The sequence below is a fragment of the Lytechinus pictus genome, chromosome 5 (assembly GCF_037042905.1).
Source record: "Lytechinus pictus isolate F3 Inbred chromosome 5, Lp3.0, whole genome shotgun sequence".
Taxonomy (NCBI): Eukaryota; Metazoa; Echinodermata; class Echinoidea; order Temnopleuroida; family Toxopneustidae; genus Lytechinus; species Lytechinus pictus.
In genome coordinates, this window is record NC_087249.1 from 28881233 (window position 1) to 28903071 (window position 21839).

The 21839-nt window shown below is 37.4% G+C and overlaps 2 protein-coding genes across 2 annotated transcripts in view; both read left to right on the plus strand.

Annotated features, from left to right (window-relative positions):
* The first annotated feature begins 5787 nt into the window (after positions 1-5787).
* Positions 5788-15037, plus strand: LOC129262156 (long-chain fatty acid transport protein 2-like). The gene is made up of 9 exons (XM_054900210.2): positions 5788-6600; positions 6934-7146; positions 7541-7699; positions 8582-8706; positions 11380-11580; positions 11927-12020; positions 12412-12610; positions 13571-13668; positions 14308-15037. Exons 1-9 carry the CDS (start codon positions 5994-5996, stop codon positions 14613-14615), a joined length of 2004 nt encoding a protein of 667 aa, XP_054756185.2. The 5' UTR covers positions 5788-5993; the 3' UTR covers positions 14616-15037.
* A 2675-nt stretch (positions 15038-17712) lies between these two features.
* The window catches only part of LOC129262155 (recQ-like DNA helicase BLM), a 28416-nt gene continuing 24289 nt past the window's right edge, over positions 17713-21839 (plus strand). The window contains exon 1 of the mRNA XM_054900209.2: positions 17713-17893. Coding sequence (XP_054756184.2) covers positions 17880-17893 — 14 coding nt within the window. The 5' untranslated portion in view covers positions 17713-17879. The remainder of the gene's footprint in view (positions 17894-21839) is intronic.

Consider the following 21839-nt stretch of genomic DNA (forward strand, 5'->3'; position numbering starts at 1 on the left):
TCCGATTTTGATGAAATTTTCAGTGTTATGCTTGTTGATTTTTTCTCTTTTTATTCAAATCAAGTTTTTGTTGGGGTGGACTTGTCCTTTAAGTATCTTTTGTGTAATATCGATATTTTACATGTACAATGAATGGTATTATTTTGTATTCAGTAATTGTACTGCATATACATGTAACATGATTTTATCATACACGGACGTTCTGAAGAACAGCCATTGGGTGATGTACGTGTACCGTGTCGAAATAAAAATAAATAATATGAAAATAGATCACATTGATTTTGTGTAATCATTACTTTGCTTGGATTATAAACAGTTTAACCAAGAAAGAAAAAATATATTTATTGAAATCTGCCTCGTAATTGGACAATAATTAAAATTGTCAAATGCTTTATTCTGATAGGGTATACATCTATAGCACAAAAAAATATATAAAACAAGAAAGAAAAAACAGCTGTAATTCAAAATATACAACTAAATTTCAACACATAACTACTTACCACAATAAGTCTTCCTCCGGGATTCTTGCAAACTGGCTGTTAAGAATGTCAATGGACGCAGCAAAACATTAATCAACATTGAGAGAATTTTTGTCCCTCTCAGTTCGTCCATGCACCATTCGTTGTAAAATAAATGAAAGCTAGAACTTTGTTGGATCACTAATCCTCCATTATCGGGATATAAGAAGAATCGCCCTCTAATGGGTTTCTCCGCTCTTTTCAATCACCCAATTAGTTAATGAAACGCAGTGAAATTCTCAAAAAAAAATCCGCTCTTTTCAATCACCCAATCAGTTAATGAAACGCGGTGAAATTCTCCAAATCAATTTGAGCAAAGTACCCATTGTATAATATTTGTTAACAGCACAATGAAATATAACTGGACCAACAACCAGCAATAGTGTGATTTTTTATTAACGATACAGTGCACTTCATATTTGTTTTCACGCTTCATTTAAAAGCAGATGATTTTTGAAATTCAGACCTCAAGAGGGGCATTCTAAAGCATGTTTGTAGGAATTCATTTAAAGACCATACGTATTTCACTAACTAAAATAATGATGCGAGCGCGAAGCACGAGCTGAAAATTTTTGATATTCAGACCAGAAAAAGGGACATGTTAAAGACTTTTTAAAGGAATTCATGAAGAGCAGGCATGTCCCACCAATCCGCTTATGCGAACGTAAGCACGGACTGGAAATGTTTTATAATCACATGAAGTAGTCATGAAAAAGAAGCATATGTCATTACATAGAATAATAAAGACTCGAAGGGCGAGGATATATATTTGGTGTATATTGACTTGAAACGAGACGTTTTAGTACCATTTAATCCCCTTGAACAGGAATATTTATCTCATTAAACAGACAATGCGAGCACCAGGAGTGGCGATCACATAGGCCCTAAGCGTGGAGCGTTGTGGCCCAGTGGATTAGTCTTCGCACTTTGAAACAGAGGGTCGTGGGTTCGAATCCCAGCCATGGCGTAATTTCCTTCGGCAAGAAACTGATCCACAATGTGCTGCACTCAACCCAGGTGAGGTAAATGGGTACCGGTAGGAAGTAATTCCTTAAAAAGCTGTGTGCGCTATGAACGCTTAGCTAAGCCGGGTAATATATAGGAGCGCCTTGAGCACCTAACAAGGTGGATATGTGCGCAATATAAATACCCTATATTATATTAAGCAAATTATGTTTCATAAAGTTATGAAAAAACTATTTATTATGTAATATAATATATCATTACCCGTATCAGACATCCGAGCAGGTCATTTACAAAACCTTATTGCCCAAGATTTTCTGAATATCGGAATGGGATAGGTATATTATTTGTATTTTGCTCGGTCTCTATGTGCGTATTGACTTTGCGTGTAGAGACGACGCAAAATGTACCTTTGTATTTTCTCTGGTCTCACATCCGGGCATTTGAGGATGCATATTATAGAGATAGGCTTCATAATGATCCGCGCAGCAACACTGGATCCGGGCGCTAACAAGTACGTCATAATGGTAAAAGCGCAGAGCCTAGCCCCTGATATAAACATGACACAATGACCCTGTTCTTAAAAGAAATATCTCCATTTTCATGATTTTGCTCTAGATATCTGAGTTGGATGATAATGAAAATATTGACTGGCTCTTTTTTCGGGGAACATCAAATATATTGCCCTGAAAAGAACTACATTGCCCTCGTCTAAAGACTCGGGCCAATGGCCCGAATTCACAAAGGTGGTTTTGAAAACCCACGGTTGAGTCCATGGTTTATGTAGATTTCCTGGATAAATTACGCTTCATTTAGCGCGCATCTGGCGCGTGTATAAAAAATGGCAAATTCCGATGCGCGCTTTTGTCACAGTGCGCCAAATTGACGCCTGTTACCATGGTTAGATACGCTATTTTATTCATGAGTCCACTGTTTGAAGAGTGGACTCATGAATAAAAACAGTGGACTCATGAATAAAATAGCGTATCTAACCATGGTAACAGGCGTCAATTTGGCGCACTGTGACAAGTGCGCGCATCAGCATTGGACATGTTTTATACCGCGCCCGATACGCGCTAAATTAAGCGTAATTTATACAGGAAATCTGCATAAACCATGGACTCATCCGTGGGTTTTAAAAACCACCTTTGTGAATTCGGGCCAATATGATTCTGTTGCGGGCAATATAATTTGATGTTCCACTCAAGGCCAGTCAATATTATACAAATATAATTATAAGCTATAATATAGCATATTATCACCCGTATCAGACATCTGAGCTGGTCATTTACAAAACCGTATTTCCCTGTATTTTATTATTATCAAGAAGGGTTAGGTATATTGTTTGTATTTTCCTCGGTCTCAATGCGGGTATTGACTTTGCGTGTAGAGACGACGCAAAATGTACCTTTGTATTTTCTCTGGTCTCACATCCGGGCATTTGAGGATGCATATTATAGAGATAGGCTTCATAATGATCCGCCCAGCAACACTATAGACAACGTTATATCCTACATAGAGTAAATCCTGTATAGTGATTGGTTCAAGTAGCATCATGTGACCGAATATATTTCAACTATGATGTTGCGTGACGTCAGACCTCGATATATTTTTGGATATACCAATATTCTGACGTCATTATTTCACAAAACTGGATATCTCGGCGCACCGGCTTGCGCGCTCTCTCTCTCCCGGGCGCGCAAGTCCAGCGCGATGCGTCAGCGCAAACACTAATCTGCGTTCCGCTGAGCGCGGTGGCTCGGAGAAAAGTAGGTAATTCAACAGGACTTTGCATGCTCAGCGCATAGATTTTGGTTATAAATTATTAAAAGAAGGATATAAAGCAAATATATCAGGCGTTTCATTCGAAAGCATAGTGGGAATTATTAATCCTCGGTTGGACTGGCAAAACTACTATATTTCCCTCGGGGCTTCGCCCCTCGGGAAAAATAGTAATTGCCAGACCAACCTCGGATAAATAATTCCACTATACTTTCTCAAAGCCCGATATATTTGTTTACTGGATCCGGGCGCTAACAAGTACGTCATAATGGTAAAAGCGCAGAGCCTAGCCCCTGATATAAACATGACACAATGACCCTGTTCTTAAAAGAAATATCTCCATTTTCATGATTTTGCTCTAGATATCTTAGTTGGATGATAATGAAAATATTGACTGGCTCTTCTTTCGGGGAACATCAAATATATTGCCCTGAAAAGAACTACATTGCCCTCGTCTAAAGACTCGGGCCAATGGCCCGAATTCACAACGGTGGTTTTGAAAACCCACGGTTGAGTCCATGGTTTATGTAGATTTCCTGGATAAATTACGCTTCATTTAGCGCGCATCTGGCGCGTGTATAAAAAATGGCCAATTCCGATGCGCGCTTTTGTCACAGTGCGCCAAATTGACGCCTGTTACCATGGTTAGATACGCTATTTTATTCATGAGTCCACTGTTTGAAGAGTGGACTCATGAATAAAAACAGTGGACTCATGAATAAAATAGCGTATCTAACCATGGTAACAGGCGTCAATTTGGCGCACTGTGACAAGTGCGCGCATCAGCATTGGACATGTTTTATACCGCGCCCGATACGCGCTAAATTAAGCGTAATTTATACAGGAAATCTGCATAAACCATGGACTCATCCGTGGGTTTTAAAAACCACCTTTGTGAATTCGGGCCAATATGATTCTGTTGCGGGCAATATAATTTGATGTTCCACTCAAGGCCAGTCAATATTATACAAATATAATTATAAGCTATAATATAGCATATTATCACCCGTATCAGACATCTGAGCTGGTCATTTACAAAACCGTATTTCCCTGTATTTTATTATTATCAGGAAGGGTTAGGTATATTGTTTGTATTTTCCTCGGTCTCAATGCGGGTATTGACTTTGCATGCAGAGACGACGCAAAATATACCTATGTATTTTCCCTGGTCTCACATCTCGGCCTTTGAGGATGCGAATGAAGTGATACGCTTCATAATGTTCCGCGCATCAACGATCTACGTCATAATAAAGACAACGCTGGATCTGCGCGCTTGCAAGTACGTCATAATGGTAAAGTGCAGAGCCTAGGTACACTGATATTATCATGACACAACAGAACTCTATTCTTAAAAGATATTACTGTTATCATGATTTTTGCTCTAGATGTCTGATTTGGATGATAATAAAAATATTGACTGCCCTTCCTTCGGGGAACATCAAATATATTGCCCTTAAAAGACCCATATTGCCCTCGTCTAAAGACTCGGGCCAATATGATTCTTTTGCTGGCAATATATTTGATGTTCCCCTCAAGACCAGTCAATATTATATAAATATATAATATACAAATATACAAATTTCTTCTTCCCCCACTACGTTTCTCTTTATTGCTCTCTCCCTTTTCTCCTTTTCCCCGTTTTTTTTGGCCAGACGATTAGTGGGGGGGGGGGGGGGGGGGGTTACGCCACTGATGGACATTATACAGTGCCCTGTTAAGAAAATATGACTTTATCTCAGACTAAATCTCCAGTGAGATTGAGAAAATAGGAATACAGAAATAAGATAACTTAACTCAACTTTGTTTCACTAATTGTAGTGTAATATTATTTGTATATGTCGTATATTGCACTATATATCTACAGTGTATACTGACATGCCCTATATCACGCTGAGTCATTGATCTAATTTGTATACCAGGAATATTTGATGTGCTTTGTTAACGAGTGTCCGGATATTTACATGAGCCAGAAGCAATTAAAATAATAATAAATGTGTAAAAGCAAATGTACACACACAAGACGAGGGCTGGAGAAGGGATGGAGGAAAAAAGAGATACTTTACATTTATTGAGGGGGAGAGAGAGAGAGAGAGAGAGAGAGAGAGAGAGAGAGAGAGAGAGAGAGAGAGAGTGATAATTGTGTGGGTGTGCATGAGGGTGAGTGTGTGTTTACGTGTGAGGATGTGTGTGAGGGAGATAATGAGAGAGATAAAGTTTTGATAAGGGTTCTTTGATGAATTTTAAACCTAAAACATTTTCTTTCTTCGTGTATGCATCTGCCTTAATAAATTTATTTTCCAGCACGTCCCGGGGTTGCAGCCTTGTAGTTCATGCTATTTGAAACTCTACTTATTATCAAATATTATTATGCAGCAGAGGAAATTTCATTTTTTTTCTTCTTTTATGAAATATTTATGTTTTCGAAGGCGTACGAATGTAACATAATATAGCCATAATCGAGGGGATGTAAATGCATCCATAAGTTAAGTAATCTGTAGTTTGTTGATCAGTCCAAAGGTTGGAGAGTATAAAATGGTGGATCCCCGTTCTTATCTGATCACAACAATAGACTTATATACTAAATCGGAAAACATATATATTTTAGCAGCTTCAATCAGTGTATGTGTTGATGTAATTTACAGGACATGATTTTGTCAGTTAATGTACGATTCGTAGTTGTGGCGGTGTATCTATATCAAAACGGAAAGAGGTCGTAAATGTGGAAGCAATATGGCATTTCTGGGGCTCGGTCGTTCTGCTCTAATCACAGCATTACTATCTGTGGTCATTGGGTACTACTGGATTAGATCCAACAAATATACTACAGAAGGCTTGGACCAAAAACTGTCAGGACATGACATTGTGTACCTGCTGCTCACCACCATTGCTGTAACTCTTACTGCCTGCTATGCCTGGCTCCGTATCAACTACCCAATTTGGTGGAGCGATCTACTGTACTTCAGAAAGTTGATACAATGGGGCATGTCCATTAAGAAGAAGATGAAGTCGGGAGAGACCATCCTTGATGTCTTTGATCGTCACGTCCACCAGCAACCCGACCATCCTTGTATCTTATTCGAGGATGAGGTTTACACTTACGCCGAAGTGGACGGCTATGCCAATCGAGTGGCCCGTTGGGTGATGGATACTGATCCCAGTCTTCAGAAAGGAGATGCAATTTGTCTTTTGCTTCACAATGGTCCGGTGTTTGCCGGAACGTGCATGGGGTTGATGAAGCTAGGGATTGTTGCAAGTCTCCTGAACACTAACTTAAAACCAGCTGCTCTTCTACATTGTTTGGAAGTCAGCGAGGCTAGGAAAATCATCTTCGGGGTCGGTAAGAATGCCAGTTATGATTCATGAAAATGTTCATTAAAAATGAAATGTTTGAAGTAATACATATAGTAGTCTCAGACTCCACACAACGGGCACACAACTCTTTTATCTCAATCATAGAAATAAAGAGGCTGCTTCAGTTTAATTACAACAATCACCTCACAATCATTGTACAGTATATTTTAAAAGTCTTGGCATAAAAAAGTTAGAAACCGGAACGTATTAAAGTCAATTTCAACCTGAAATGGCTACATGACTGCCATGATCGATAATCAATAACATCAAACAGAAATGTTACCAAACATCGCGTTTCTCACTGTCATTGATGCTGTAGAATTATGGGCCTTGGTGAAAGAAATGCTTCCTCAGCTGAGCGACCTGAACATCGAAGCCTGGATGATCATAGACACCGAGATGGAGACCCCACGCAGTGTCTCTTCAGATGTTCTTACCATGGATCTCTCGAAGCTCTCAGGTCATCCATATGCGAGAGATGCTCACAAGCTCACCGACATGGCTATTTACATATTTACATCTGGTACAACGGGTACGTATTAAAATAAATTTAAATACACCGATCATTGTCGCAGACCGAGTGATGCCTTTGAAGAATATGGCAAACGTTTAACATTATCTACTTTCTAAGAATAATTATCCTTGATGACATGGTATGAAAAGGAACAAAAGAAAGAAATAAACCCAAAATAAGTTGAGTTTACAAGGAGAGCCTATAATATGTGTGTTACACCTGCCTACTTTTTAAAAGAAAGATTTGTATAAGTTGAGTGATTAGAATCTTAACTGCATACGTTGGATACAACAACAAATTAATAAGAATGGATTCGTTTCCTATTTCGTTGATACTTCTTCAGTCCTATATTGCATTTTTTAACCTCATCCATCATAATCATAATCCCATAAATCGAATTTCACCTCCTCAGGAATGCCGAAACCAGTGAACGTACTCCATCGGAAAATCATCCGAGCCACATATCTCCATTTCTTCTCCTACCTCACTCCTGATGATGTGTATTACATCGCTCTGCCGATGTATCACTCGGCTGCTCTACTTCAGGGGGTCTTCTCAATATGGTATTACGGTAAGTGGTATTCAGGAAAGTGGTACTTCAATGGTTATGTCGAGGTTTTGAGGACTGCTGGGTTTAAGGTTCGAAATAATGTAATTGCTCTTTGGTAAGCGTAAGCATTATTCTTCATTGTGGTAAGCAATTACCGACACATTTATATGGAAAATTGAGAGCTTGCAGAATAATTATAAAACTCGCCCAGACCTCAAAACTAAAAATTAGACCTTTATTTCGTCAATTCTAAAATTATTCCGTATCATAATTTTATCAAGCTCCCAGTGGGATTGAAATACCCTGATGAATATCATAAATCTTATCGAGGGTTAAAAAGTCGTTCATTCTTCATTGTGGTAAGCAATTACCGACACATGTATATGGAAAATTGAGAGCTTGCAGAATAATTATAAAACTCGCCCAGACCTCAAAACTGAAAATTAGACAATTTGAATGTTATGAAATGATTACATGATTACATAATATTTTATACAGCCACCTAAGAAAGCATCAGCTGCAGACCTTAACTTATTAAACTATTCCGGTTTTTTTTTACTTTGATTATATCTTAACTAGTGACCACTGAGATGATAACGCAATTTAAACCACACTATAAGCTTCAACTTGAATTTAGCCTTTGAACTTGAGGTGAGAAATACATTTCACGAGAAACAATAAGAAATTATTGTTAAAGCAGTAGACCTATGCACGAAAACATTGGTAAATCATTTTAATATGCCTTACCATAATATCCGCTAAACTGTTAATTTCATTTCATAATTTCTATAGCGTTGTCAAAAGATATGATACAAGGGCCTATGGACCTCCGTTTGTCCACATATTCAAAGGGTTTGTAAAGACTCATACCGACATTTCCTTTCCATTCCTCCCCTTTTTCAGGAGGAACGGCAGCCATCGCAAACAAGTTTTCTGCATCACGCTTTTGGGATGATATCAGAAAACATAGAGCTACAGGGTTCCATTACATCGGTGAGCTTTGTAGATATCTTCTGGCCCAACCTAAGGTGAGACAGTGATACCAAAGATACCAACTTCTTCTATCTTCTTCGTTTTATTGGTGGTTGTGATGACCAGCGATTGGTGTAGAAATCAAAGCATTGTGATGGGCACTGCTCAACGCTAATATGGATTAAAACGAGTCACGTGGGCGTGTGCATGAATAAAAAAAAAGTAACTGCAAAGGAATCATAGAAGTGATATGAAATGGTGTAGCAGTAATTGGGTTAACTTAAGCCACTTGATGTGAATAACAAAATATGATCTTCCCGACTCTTGTTCCTTTAGGACGTTCCACAGTTATGTTTGTGCGCATCATGATCTGCGCATTTGTTACACTCTGCGCGCTGACGTCGCAATGGATGAACAGGTGATTAATTAGCTGTAGGTATAAGCTGATTTTTCCCTTTATCTGCACTAACTGATTGATCGGATCAATCGCAACTATGGACAGCCAGCAACGTCAAGATATAAAATGCATGTTTGTTCCAAAAAATAATCTAGATATAAATGTATATCCATAAATTCATTGATTTATTGACAATTTGGTGTGTTATCCTTTGTTTACAAAAGACATTATGCAAATTTTCGGTAGAAAACATTATGACACTGCTGAATTTCCATAGAGTTACGATTGATTGGATCAATCGTAACTCTTTGTAAGACGGAGCCCCGATGTCTTATTTTATGAAGATAATAAACTGGAATCATTCCATGGACCATTTAAAAAAAATACCTCTACAATTTCAAAATGCTTTACTCTGTAGCGCTGCAAAGTATGACGAATATGACCCCGAGTTTGAATAAATGGTAGAGTGGTTTAGATTTTGTCCTCACATAGATACAAAGCTTTTGGCGCGTTTTTTTCGTGTTTTAAAAAGCACATTTGCTTTAATAAAAGTTTGAAAACAAGCACATGAACCCATATTTTTAATGCTTGCAACTCTTAGGTATACCTTCCTCTACAACTTTGCAAGTTTGGTGAAAATGACATGGGTTTTAAATAAAGTGCAGCATTTCTTTTACTTTTCAAGTTTGTTATTGAAATTTCACAATTTCTAAGAACTGAGAGTGCTTTTCGAATTAAAAGAACAAACAAATAGCTATCTAAATAAATTATCCATCTTAAGGATACAATTATTATACTGCGAAATTTGAAGAAATTTTCATGGATTTTGACTGAGTAATAGAGCTTTAAACTCATTGTTGTGATCTCGTGATGTCTAAAAGTGCCAAATTCTTTTGAATGCGCAATTCTTAAGAACATCCATTTGGGTGAGCTTTGAAGCTCTATAGCAAAAAATCAAGCACATGGACCCATGTTAATTTTTGCATATTTGAAATAATCAGGTGCTAAAGTATCTATGTGCAAAGTATGATGAAAATGACATGGATTTTCAATGTTTGGGAGCCAGACTACGGAACCATTTGCATTTTAGACGGTATTATCAGACTTTTGCTTGTTTTCGGCGCATTTTGGGCTTTTTCAAGCCAACTTGCAATACTTTGGAACTGATAGTTTAAAAACGAGCACATGGACCCCATATTTTTAATTTTTTAAACGTCTTTAGAATATATTCTTCTACAAATCTGGATGATATGATGAAAATGACATGGATTTTGAATGTTTTGGAGCAGAAATACGGAACTTTTAGACAGTATTATCAGACTAGAATATAATTTGCACGTTTTCGGCGCATTTTAGGCGATTTTCAAGCCAACTCGCAACACTTTGGACACTGATAGTTTACAAACGAGCACATGGACCCCATATTTTTAAATACCCTACAACTTCACAATGCATTCCTCTACAATTTTGCCGAATTTGATGAAAATGACATGGATTTTGAATAAAGTGCAGCTTAAACTATACTTTTTAATTTTCGAGTATATTCATGTCTTTTGAAGATTTGTTTTTTATGCACCATTCCTGTCAAATTGTCAATTAAAAGACTTTCTCCTACTTTGGTATCCACTTTGTTACATATCCTGAAAGTTTGATGTGATATCGACAGAGTAAAGAAGACTTAAACTCATTTGAGGAATTCGTGAGGTCTATGAGAGGCATAATTCTCTTGATTGCGCAACATTTCTTATCATTCAAATACGGCGACTTTGAAGTCCCGAAGAAAAAAAATAAGCACATGAACCTATATTATATTTTGCATTTTCATACCAAAGTAACTCTCTGCAAAATTTGGTGAAAATGACATGGACTTCATTTTAACTGTGGAACATCCTTAAAAGAATAACGTATAATATTTTTCATAATTTGTATCGAGCAAAACAGAAAAGGCAGGTTCTTAATCCAAACAAAATCACAAAATTCTGACTTCTGAAAAGGTTATTACTTTCCAGAAAAAGGGTGAGTATATTTGAGAAAAAAGTGGGGGGGGGGGGTAATGCAAAAATTCTAGCTTATATAGGCCTAATGGTCACATGCCCCTCTTCCCTTGTCAACTTGGTTTGCGAAATTCAAGTTACCTTTCTATTGATCTGTCTACTTTACAGAAGGAGTGCATTATAATTGCAGAGAAAAATTGTAACGCCGCTTTGTGTGATTTTGGACATCGTAACAATCTCTTTATTTTCCGATCTATATGCTCCCCAAAGATCATAATCTTCATTCACAGTCTCATTACTATTTTTCTTTCCCCATTACTTCTTCCATATATTAACAGAAACCAGAGGACGGGCTTTATCCTCGTGAGATCCGGATCTGTCAGGGAAATGGATTGCGCCCGGAAATTTGGCGGGAATTTCAAGAGCGATTCAAAATTGGTAATATCTTCGAGATATACGCAGCCACCGAGGGGAACTTCGGGCTCATCAACACCGATGGCAAAGTGGGCACCGTCGGCAGGTATCCATGGTTCATGAAGGTATGTTGTGGATGCGATCTCGAATTCTTTCTTGTAATTATTTTTTAAAAATGAATTCGTCTCCCCCATGTCTTCCTTTAATATATCTAATATATTTCTCAGCAGCAATATGAAGGTCAAGTCGAGAGTAATGTAGATATAGTATAAAAAGCCAAGTTTATCAGTTTTGAACAAAATAAACGATGTCCCAAAGAAACTGAACGAACCGCTTATAAGGAAGTCTTCCAAATTGTTGCTTATAGCCTTAGCAGTAATTTGTCTCCCAACATAAGATCGGTGGATTCCACTTGTTTATCTTCGAATATATATCTATGAATTCTTTTTTTATATTGTGTTTATTAATCAGAATGCAGTTGACACTCTCGAGATTGTTGACTACGAGTATGCAAGTGGTGAACCTAAACGGGGACCTGATGGATTCTGTATACAGCTTCGTCAAGGTACATACTGAATGTCATTTGTATTCTCCGAGATTAGACCTACACCTTGATCAAGAGCTGTGAATTGGGTTAACTTTTTTTAACCATGCGCAAACACATACACCGTGCTTTACCGATTTTTAAATTGCTGTCAAAACCCAAATCTGCAGTAGCATTAGAAACAGTACTCTGAATGCTAATTCATTTAGCTAAGTAACTAGGACCTTTATTTCGTCTATTCTAAAATTATTCCGTATCATAATTTTATTAAGCTCCCAGTGGGATTGAAATACCCTGATGAATATCATAAATCTTATCGAGGGTTAAAAAGTCGTTCATATCTCCAAGTAGTAGAGACTCAAAGATAATTATTTTTTCTGTACGGTTTATATCTCGCTATTCTGTATTTCAGGTGAGACTGGCCTAGCGTTAACCAAGATCAACAAGAGTAATCCTTACACTGGTTATAAAGGTTCAGAGGAAAAGACCCTGCGGAAAATTGTCAGTAATGTCAAGAAAAGTGGCGACATGTACTTCAACAGTGGTGATCTCCTTATGTTAGATGAAGATGGTTACGTGTATTTTAAAGATCGCCTTGGTGATACGTTCAGGTAAAAGTAAAGTACTTGATGCAAAGCAAGTTTCATGAACACGCGATGTCCCGCCGCTTCAAGACAGTCGGGAGAGTCACGCTTGATCGTTTTCACTTTCAGGTTGTAAGAACTTTATAAGATTTTGATATTTTTAACGGAATTTAATCCTCCAGCAGACAGTGGGTCAAGACCTAATGCAAATTTACCAAATCTCTCAGTATCGACATCAGAATAAAATTATTTCAGTCGTTGATAACTTTTTTTCTTTAATTATGCTTGATTTCGTTAACCTCCTAGATGCGCACCTGGAACACTGAATGTACAAATAGTATATTTAAACATTTTAACGTTTTAAAAGATGCAGTTACAGCTTTTAGGAAGTTCGCTAATCTTGTACCTATTTTCGTGAGCGTCATTATTATTGGTCTTAGCGTGGAAAAGTTTCACAAGTAATTTGGAATTAGAAGAATAATATTCTATCGAACTAAAAACGTACTTTAGTTGACTAGATGATCCTTTGGTGGATATTATTGGGAGCACGAAATACGGATTGAGGATTTTTGCATTTTTACGACAATGTAACACATTCAGCAAACTGCTGCCGTGCTCGTAAAACACACCTCTACCTATTCAAAATGTTCATGCAAAATCATGTAACTACAATGATTATTAATTTCATAACGGTTAATTTAAAATAATAAACGGATGGCCTTTATAATTCAGACTGGGACCGATGAAGGCAAAGGTTCACAAAAAGAGAAATTCGATTTTTTTCGCTGGAATTAGTGTGAAATATTACTCGTGGCTATACGCTTAAAAGTTAGACAAGAAGAGTCAGTCACTGAGACAAGAAATATCAATCATGTTAATACTTCAGACCCCCCCTACTTCAACTCCGTTTAAGAGCACTTTGGCCATGATATTACATGTATTGTGTAGTCAAATCTTTGTATCCGTTTTATTGGGTTTGTATTACAGATGGAAAGGAGAGAACGTCTCGACCATGGAGGTATCACAGACTCTCAGTACATTTCCTTCTATCTTAGAAGCAAACGTTTACGGTGTCAAAATTCCAGGTAAACCAACATGCCTATAAGAAGAAAAGTTAAATAGAATTTTCAAATTAACATTCTTGATTTCATATTCATTTTGCTCAGTGTTATTACAATTATGGGACTTTAATCTTGACTATCTTGACCTGTTAACATAGCTTGAATCAGGCTGAAGTGTTGGTTCCGACTGCATCAAGTTTTTGTTCTCTTTTCGTGCCTTTCCCTTTAGTCCTGCATTTAATTAATAACTTATTTTTAATGATGGAAAACACTGAATGAGAAAGAGAACTTATGAACAATACTCGTGCTATCTTTATTTTTTCAATCCTTACTATATTTTATATAGGACAACTGTAAAATAAAGCTTTCAGATCACAGTAGATTAATGGCATCATTGTTATCATAGACTGACAGTGCCCACTAATTTTAGCCCCATGGTTTAAAGGGTTCATCAACTGACGTTGGCTCCATCAAGGCATGAACATGATGTAGCCTACTCTTCAATAACCAATCGAGATGTCCATAATTTCTTATTTCTTTCATGATTAGTATTTAATTTTGGATTATCCATTATTGGATATTATCCGTTAATAATATACTATCAATTTGTCATATTGTAGGCCTAAAATATTTATGCATGTATCAATATTTTGGCACCTCTAGGTCAAGACGGTCGAGCGGGCATGGCAGCGGTGGTCATAAGAGAAGGGTACGAACTCGACTTGAAAGAACTATTTGTTCACGTGAATAACTACCTTCCTGGGTACGCCTGTCCGAAGTTCATCCGCATCATGGACAGCATGGAGATCACGGGTACCTTCAAACACAAGAAGACAAAGCTGGTCGAACAGGGATTCGACATCGACGTCACAGAGGATCCGATATACGTCATCGATGTAAGGCATAAGACGTATGACATGTTGACGGCGGAGCACATGCGGAAGATCCAGGAAGGACTAATACAATTCTAGATGTAGGCCTAAACTTGTTAACAAAATGAAAGTATTAATGGTGTATACTGTAGCTGAACGGTTCAGCTTGCTATGTCTTTATTTTTCCCGATCATCAAACCTGGCAAGAACATCCGTACACCAACACTCGCCTAAGCATGCACACACAGAAAATTATAATTCTGCCGTCATCGCTCTATGTGGCTTTTTAAAGAAATAAAACGAATTATGGCCATTATGTATCAAATATCAATCATTATAAAGCCTGTACAATATGTATTGGCATGGATCGTTTTGGAGCTCGGGGCTTCATGAACGACACGAAAATCTTTTAAAAATACCTTGTAATTTATCAATATGATACTTCTTATTCTTGCATTTTACTTGTTGTTTACAATATTTAAATAAAAGAGTTGCCAAAGCTGTTGTACATGTATAACTTTACACATTTGTATACTTTCTCCCATACGTGTACTGTATCAAAGCAATAGCTTTGATCAAGCTGAAGCATGGCGGCTTGTCATTGTTCGAAACCCACCTTCACCCGACAAAGGAAATTATAATTGGTATAGTGTCGAAAATCTGTCTATCTGACGGTCAATCGGATCGGGGTCGCCCTAGCCACTAACCCGTCTCTGTGGTCTAGTGGTTAAGGCACCGGCGTTCAAAGCTGGGGGCCCGGGTTCTATTCCCAGCAGAGACATTTTTTCGGCATCACCAATTTTTCCAAAGGGTAGATAGCTCTGGGGAACCTTGATTTAAGCTACGCCTACCATTGTTCTCTTCATCCATTTCTTAACAATATTTAAATAAAAGAGTTGCCAAAGCTGTTGTACATGTATAACTTTACACATTTATATATATATATATATATATATATATATATATATATATATATATATATATATATATATATATATATATATATATATATATATATATATATATATATATATATATAGCAAAATACAAGATGAATAAAACAACCGTAGAGAGAAAAGTTGATCAAATTTTCGCCCATAGGGCTTCATCAGGAAATGATGAATTTATTAGTCAACAGCACCAAGAAACGCAGTGCACAAAACGCAAAGCGTAAAAAACAACGCGCTAAAAGGTAAAACGCGAAGGGCAACAGTACAAAAGAAAAGAGAGAGAGAAAGAGAGAAAAAAAGAAAAAAGAAAGAAAGGGGAATTAAGGGGGGGGGAAAGAAGAAGAAAGAAGAAGAAGAAGAAAAAGCCGGGAAGACAAAAGGAAGAGAGAAAAGGGAAAAGGAAAACGACTAGAAGAAAAAAGAGAGAGGGAAAGAAGGGGGCAGAAATAGAGGACAGCTGGGGAGAAAGAAGTAATAGAAAAAAAGAAAGAACAAAAAAGAAAGGGAAGGACAACAGAAAGAAGGAAGAAAACAAGAAAGGGAAGCAAGAGAGGGGTAGAAAAGAAATCAAACCACGGGAAAGGAGTGGAAAGACACATTCATTCCATATATCTTGCATATATATGCAAGATGCGCACCGGGTGTGGGAGCAAGGGTCCCATTTTTTAGGGGGAGGGGCTCCATGTCGAGGGCGGAATGCGTGATCGGGGGGAGGGGAGACGGGCAATTTTTTTAATCCTCGAAGCGCAAGAGCAAAGCCATCTCACCACGAGGGAACTTTTGCATTTTTGTAGTGAAAATGAAGGATTCAATGCAAAATCTTGGTAATAATTAATAAGATTTCTTGCAAAAAAGTATATGATTTCACCTTGCAGAGGGAAGCTGCCCTTTCTGCTACCAAGCTGAATGATGACCCCACATTATTTTGTGTAACATTTGTATAAATAAGGTCTTATCCCCCGTATCCCCCAAGGGGCGGATTCAGCATTTTGCTCAGGAGGGGGGGGGTCGATTTAAAAAAAAAAATAATTTTCCCCGATCGGTTGCTGAAATGATAGTTGAAATGGTAAACTTGTAATGACTGACGTTATGAATAAGAAAGGCATTGCTTTATGCCAAACAAATAACATGAATAACGCGAGAGCTAAATGGAATCTGTTATATATGATTTCATTTCATTTATTGATTTCTGCTTCTGGTAGGAACAAATTAACAAAGAAAATTGAATAAACAGGGTAGGGCCTACGTAAAAAAATATTTGATTTTTATCAAGGAGATTTTTACAAAAAGCGTCTCTAATTACAAGCAAAACAATGAACACAGTTGTATTTCTACATTATATAGCACATCGATTAAAAGGTTGCAGGGGTGCCACTACGAAGCTTGTCTTGACTGTGCGACAACCTGGTTGCGTGACATCCCTGAGGCCTATACATTTATCTATCATTTTAATTTATGACTGTTAATATTCATGAGTAGGAAACACATCTCACTGACTGACCTCGTTACTGACATGGAAAAAGGACATTACATGGTAGCTCACCCAAGATACCAAGATATAATAATGCGAGCGCGAAGCGCAAGGAGATATTGACCCATTTACGCGGACATTCACGGTATGAACGGGATTCATACCTTTGCGAGCGAAAAGCGTGACCTAGGAGCTTTTGGTATATTGATCTGAAAATTGTTATTTTTGTAACATTTTAATAGTAAACGTATCTCCCGGGTATATCCGATTTCTCATTGTGTATTCCCGTGGGTGTATTCGCGCGGCGAGAAATTCTTTCCCAGAAGTTCTTCCTCTTCTTTTTCTTGGCATCCTTCCTTCCTTTCTTTTCTTTGCTCATTTTTTTTTTTTTTTTTTTTTTTTTTGGGGGGGGGGGGGGCGGTGGCAAAATGGGTTTTCGCCTACTATTTCTCCTACTACTTATCAGAGGAGTCGAACCATAGAGGTGGATAAAATAATCACTGTACTCTACAAAACGCCAGGGACAAAACGTTGGATAAGAATTGGATAAAAATGAGCATGAATCAGAGAGATATCTGGATATGGCATGATCGAATTCAATTGCTGTGTACCGGGGAGCGTTTCATCAATATTTTCATCCGACAAGTTGTCAGATCTGACATCTTTCCATGATTTTGATTGGCTAAGAGGCACTGTTCCTATGGTAACTGTCGGATAAAATGGGACTTGTCGGATAAAACGTCCGACAAGTCCTTTCATGAAACGCCCCCCCGGTACGTACGGTACGTGTGCGCATGCGCGTAATTCTGTGCGCGAAAATTTGATCTCGAATTTCGCCGGTATTCAATTTTCAAGTCAACGATCTTCATTAGTTTCTTTCATTTGGCATGAAATATTTTAAGAACAATTAGAGGATTGGCTGTACAATAAGGTACCTGGAAGATGTCAACACATAGGTTAGTAAATATGAATAGGGTTTCCCATTGAATCTAATTCTTCTTGAAGAAGTTGAATGATCTAGACCGCGACCGCCCGTGTACTGTAACTTTGTTGGTAGATCGTTATCATGGCACGTAAACCTGCCGGAACTTGGCCGTTGGCACAGGGCAGCTGCTACCTCAGGCGATGGTTCGAGTAGGCTCCACAACACCACTAAAATTAAAAAGTTAGGCACTACCGCTTCGGCCTCCGCTACACCTAATTTGTTACATGTACCGGTACCCGTTCGGGTAGGTGGTGTAGCGCCTAGCGGTAGTGAAGTGAAGACTGTGCCTAGTGGAGCCTAACTAGCCTGGAGAGTAAAACTAAAAGTAAAAGTCATTTACCATGTTCAGATGTTTACTTAGTGAGTTAGTCTTAGACAGCTGGCAGCCGTCTGTTTCGAGGAGTTTTTAAACATTTTTTTATTTTTTAAATTTCTCCTCGTACACAGACTGTCACAGACGGCTCGCTATCGTGCAGCCACCATTAGGGGACTTACAATGCAAAATCCCCCTATCGGGGCTCTACAATTTTTCATTTTTTGTCTTTAATGAATCACACTTTTGAAAATTAACCCAACCGAAATGCAAATTAAAATTCCCTCTTACGCGTCTATAGATCGGGGTGGCAAAATCATGAGCAGTGCCAACTTAGATTTTAAAAAATACTTGCATCAGCCGATAAATATCATAAATCGTATATCATATTTATTTCGCGGGCCAGAGCTCCCTGGGTTATAACACTTGTTCACTGCAACCATCCTGCCTGTGGGGAATCTACAGGTAGGACTATGGTATGCCAATGCTGTACACAGCACACACTTTAAAGGAGAATGAAACCTTTGAAACCAGCTGAATCCATATCAAAGAGAAAAATCAAAGAAACATATTGTTGAAAGTTTGAGGAAGATTGAATGAATAATAAGAAAGTTATGAGCATTTGAATATTGAGATATCACTAATGCCATGTAGATCCTCCTATTGGCAATGCGACCAAGATCTGTGATGTCACACACGTACAACTCCCTCATTACTTTAGTACTTATTTCACTTATATTCTCACTTTTATAGAGTCTATCACAAGGTGAGGTGTTCTCTTTATGAGAGGACAAGTACAGAGATTTCGCAACATTATATCATTGATGAATCGTTTGTCATATGATTAGAATGAGCAAAAATAGATGTTTTGGGGTATATTTTCAGTGTCCAAAAGGGGAGAGTTGTTCATCTGTGACATAGATCTTGGTCGCATTGCCAATTGGAGGATCTCCATAGCATTAGTGATCTCGACATTCAAATGCTCATAACTCTTCTATTGCTAGTCCTATTTTACTCAAACTTTTGTTGATCCTATTCTTTGATTTTTTATGCTTTCACAAAAGCTAACTTGCTCCAAGAGTTTCATTCTCCTTTAAAAAATCATTAAAATAACACTTTTGTGAACAAAATTACTAATTTCCATACAGTTACAATTTATTTTTTAGCAGCAACTTGGGAATAATTTTTATATTCTTCAGAGCACTCAAAAACTTGATTTTCGGGCATATTTTTGTGTACGCCCTCTATTGGTGGAAAGTAATATGGTAAGAAAATTTTCATTTTTCAATCTCTATCTTTAATTAAGAAAAAATAATTTAAAGAATCAAATTTATTTAAGAGCCAAGTTATATGATGAATAGCTGTAATGGAAACAGACAGTGTAAAAAAATCAAGCATTTGTCCCAAAGAAAAAATAAGCCAAACATTGCTACCCTTATTTTGCAACACATGGAGATGTAACTGAGAACAAGGTTATATCATAACCTTGTTCATTGAATGAGTGGGTTATAAGAGCGGCTTTCGGGAAACCATACAAAGCCATTTGTTTTGTGTAGTGTCACTCGTAGGCTTACTGTCAACTGAAATTATTTTGGATACTTGAATGTAGATTTATAGAACAATCTTTGTATCATGATTGCGGCACTTGCTCACTGCAACCATCCTGCTTGTGCGGAAGCTACATGTAGGACTATGGTATGCCAATGCAGTACACAACATACTTTAAAAATCATTAAAATAACACTTTTGTGACCAAAATTACTAATTTCCATACAGTTGCAATTTATTTTTTAGCAGCAACTTGGGAATAATTTTTATATTCTTCAGAGCGCTCAAAAACTTGAATTTCGGGCATATTTTTGTGTACGCCCTCTATTGGTGGAATGTAATATGGCAAGAAAATTTTCATTTTTCAATCTCTATTTTTGATTTAGAAAAATAAAAGAATCAAATTTACTTAAGATCTAAGTTATACATGTATGATGATTAGCTATAATGGAAACTGACAGTGTCAAACAATCAAGCATTTGTTCCAAAGAAAAAGAGAAAATAAGCCAAACATTGCCAACCTTACTTTGTCACACATGGAGTACTAACAGAGATCAAGGTTATACATGTATATCATGACCTTGTTCATTGAATGAGTGGATTGCGTAGTGAAAGTACGAACTCAGTCGATGCTTGAAAAATTTTCATAGTTTTCTAGAGTTGAATTCATGCAGATTTTGTGAGAAAAGGGAGCATGGTGATTGAATACCCGGGTCAATGCCGATCGATTTACAGCACTTGAAGAAAACAACACGTCAGCGAAGAGAACCTTATTTTCCATTAAAGAATTATATAAGAATCATTATGTAGACCATGATATATTATATCTCCAACTAGTAAATTTAGCGAAGTTTTTGGTTTTTGGCAGGCCTGCTTTTTGGGATGAAATAGAGGAGTGAAAAGCTGTTGCAAATCGGGCTTTTAAGTTTGATCATTAATAGGCTATAACATTGAGAAAGAGAGAGGGGGGATGAGACTGGGGATCGAGAGAGACCAAAATAATTATTAAATCAATTAATTGAATTAAAAATTACACATTTTTATAATATAGTTGATCTACATGTAGTACTAGTAGCCCTAAAAATATGATATCAAACTCCTTTAAACATTTAAATCCACCATATTTTTTTGGTCCAAGCAGCAGCGGATGACAATTCAATTCTGTAGGCCTATATATACATGTATCCCATTTTCAATTTAACGAATATACAATCACTATTTCTAAAGTTGCATCTTCAGTAAATGTCATTGCATTTGGAGACCTTTTTTCTTCTCTCACACTTTCAGATCTGCTTCCTCACTTCATTTTCTTTTACTTATTTTTCTCTCATCATAGGCCTACTTGGCTACTTTCATCTTTTATCACGGGGCCGTGGGGACTGGGGTAAACCATTTTTGGGAAGTCTTTTTATTCATTATTTTGTATCATAAAATATCGCGACCAGGCCACTAATAAAACTTAAGATTGACCGGGTATGGTTCTGAATTTATTTGTATCTGCAGAGAGAAAAAGAAAACGCTAATCTGAATGAAATCATGATTGAGATAATTTATAACAACCTTAACTTGTATTCTTGAGGGGCGGATCCAGCTTCCGCCAATAGGGGGGGGGGGGGCAAAACATTTTTTCAGCCATATTCTCCCCGATCGGCCGCTCAAGTTGATTTTTGTTTGTTTCTTTGAAGGGGTTGTCCCAGTGGCGTAATAAGCCAAAAATTTTGAGGGGGCTCGATGCAGCGTATTTCGCAAAATTGATAAGAAGTTGCGAGCGAGCAAAAATTTTGAAATTTTTATTACAAAAATAAGCGGAAAATATTTGATCCGGTCGCGCATTTACCCCCCTGTATATAGTGCCCTACATACATACGTTAGCATTAAATGCGCCTGAAATTAAGTCCATATCGAAGACGGCGATATCAGTTCCATTATTCTTAACTAGATAAACGTCATCTACGATAGTAATCAGAATTCCCTGTTAGAGCACTAATGATGACCCCAAAAAAATAGGGGTTCCACCCTAAAAAAAAAAAAAAAAATATGTGTATCCGCCTAAGAT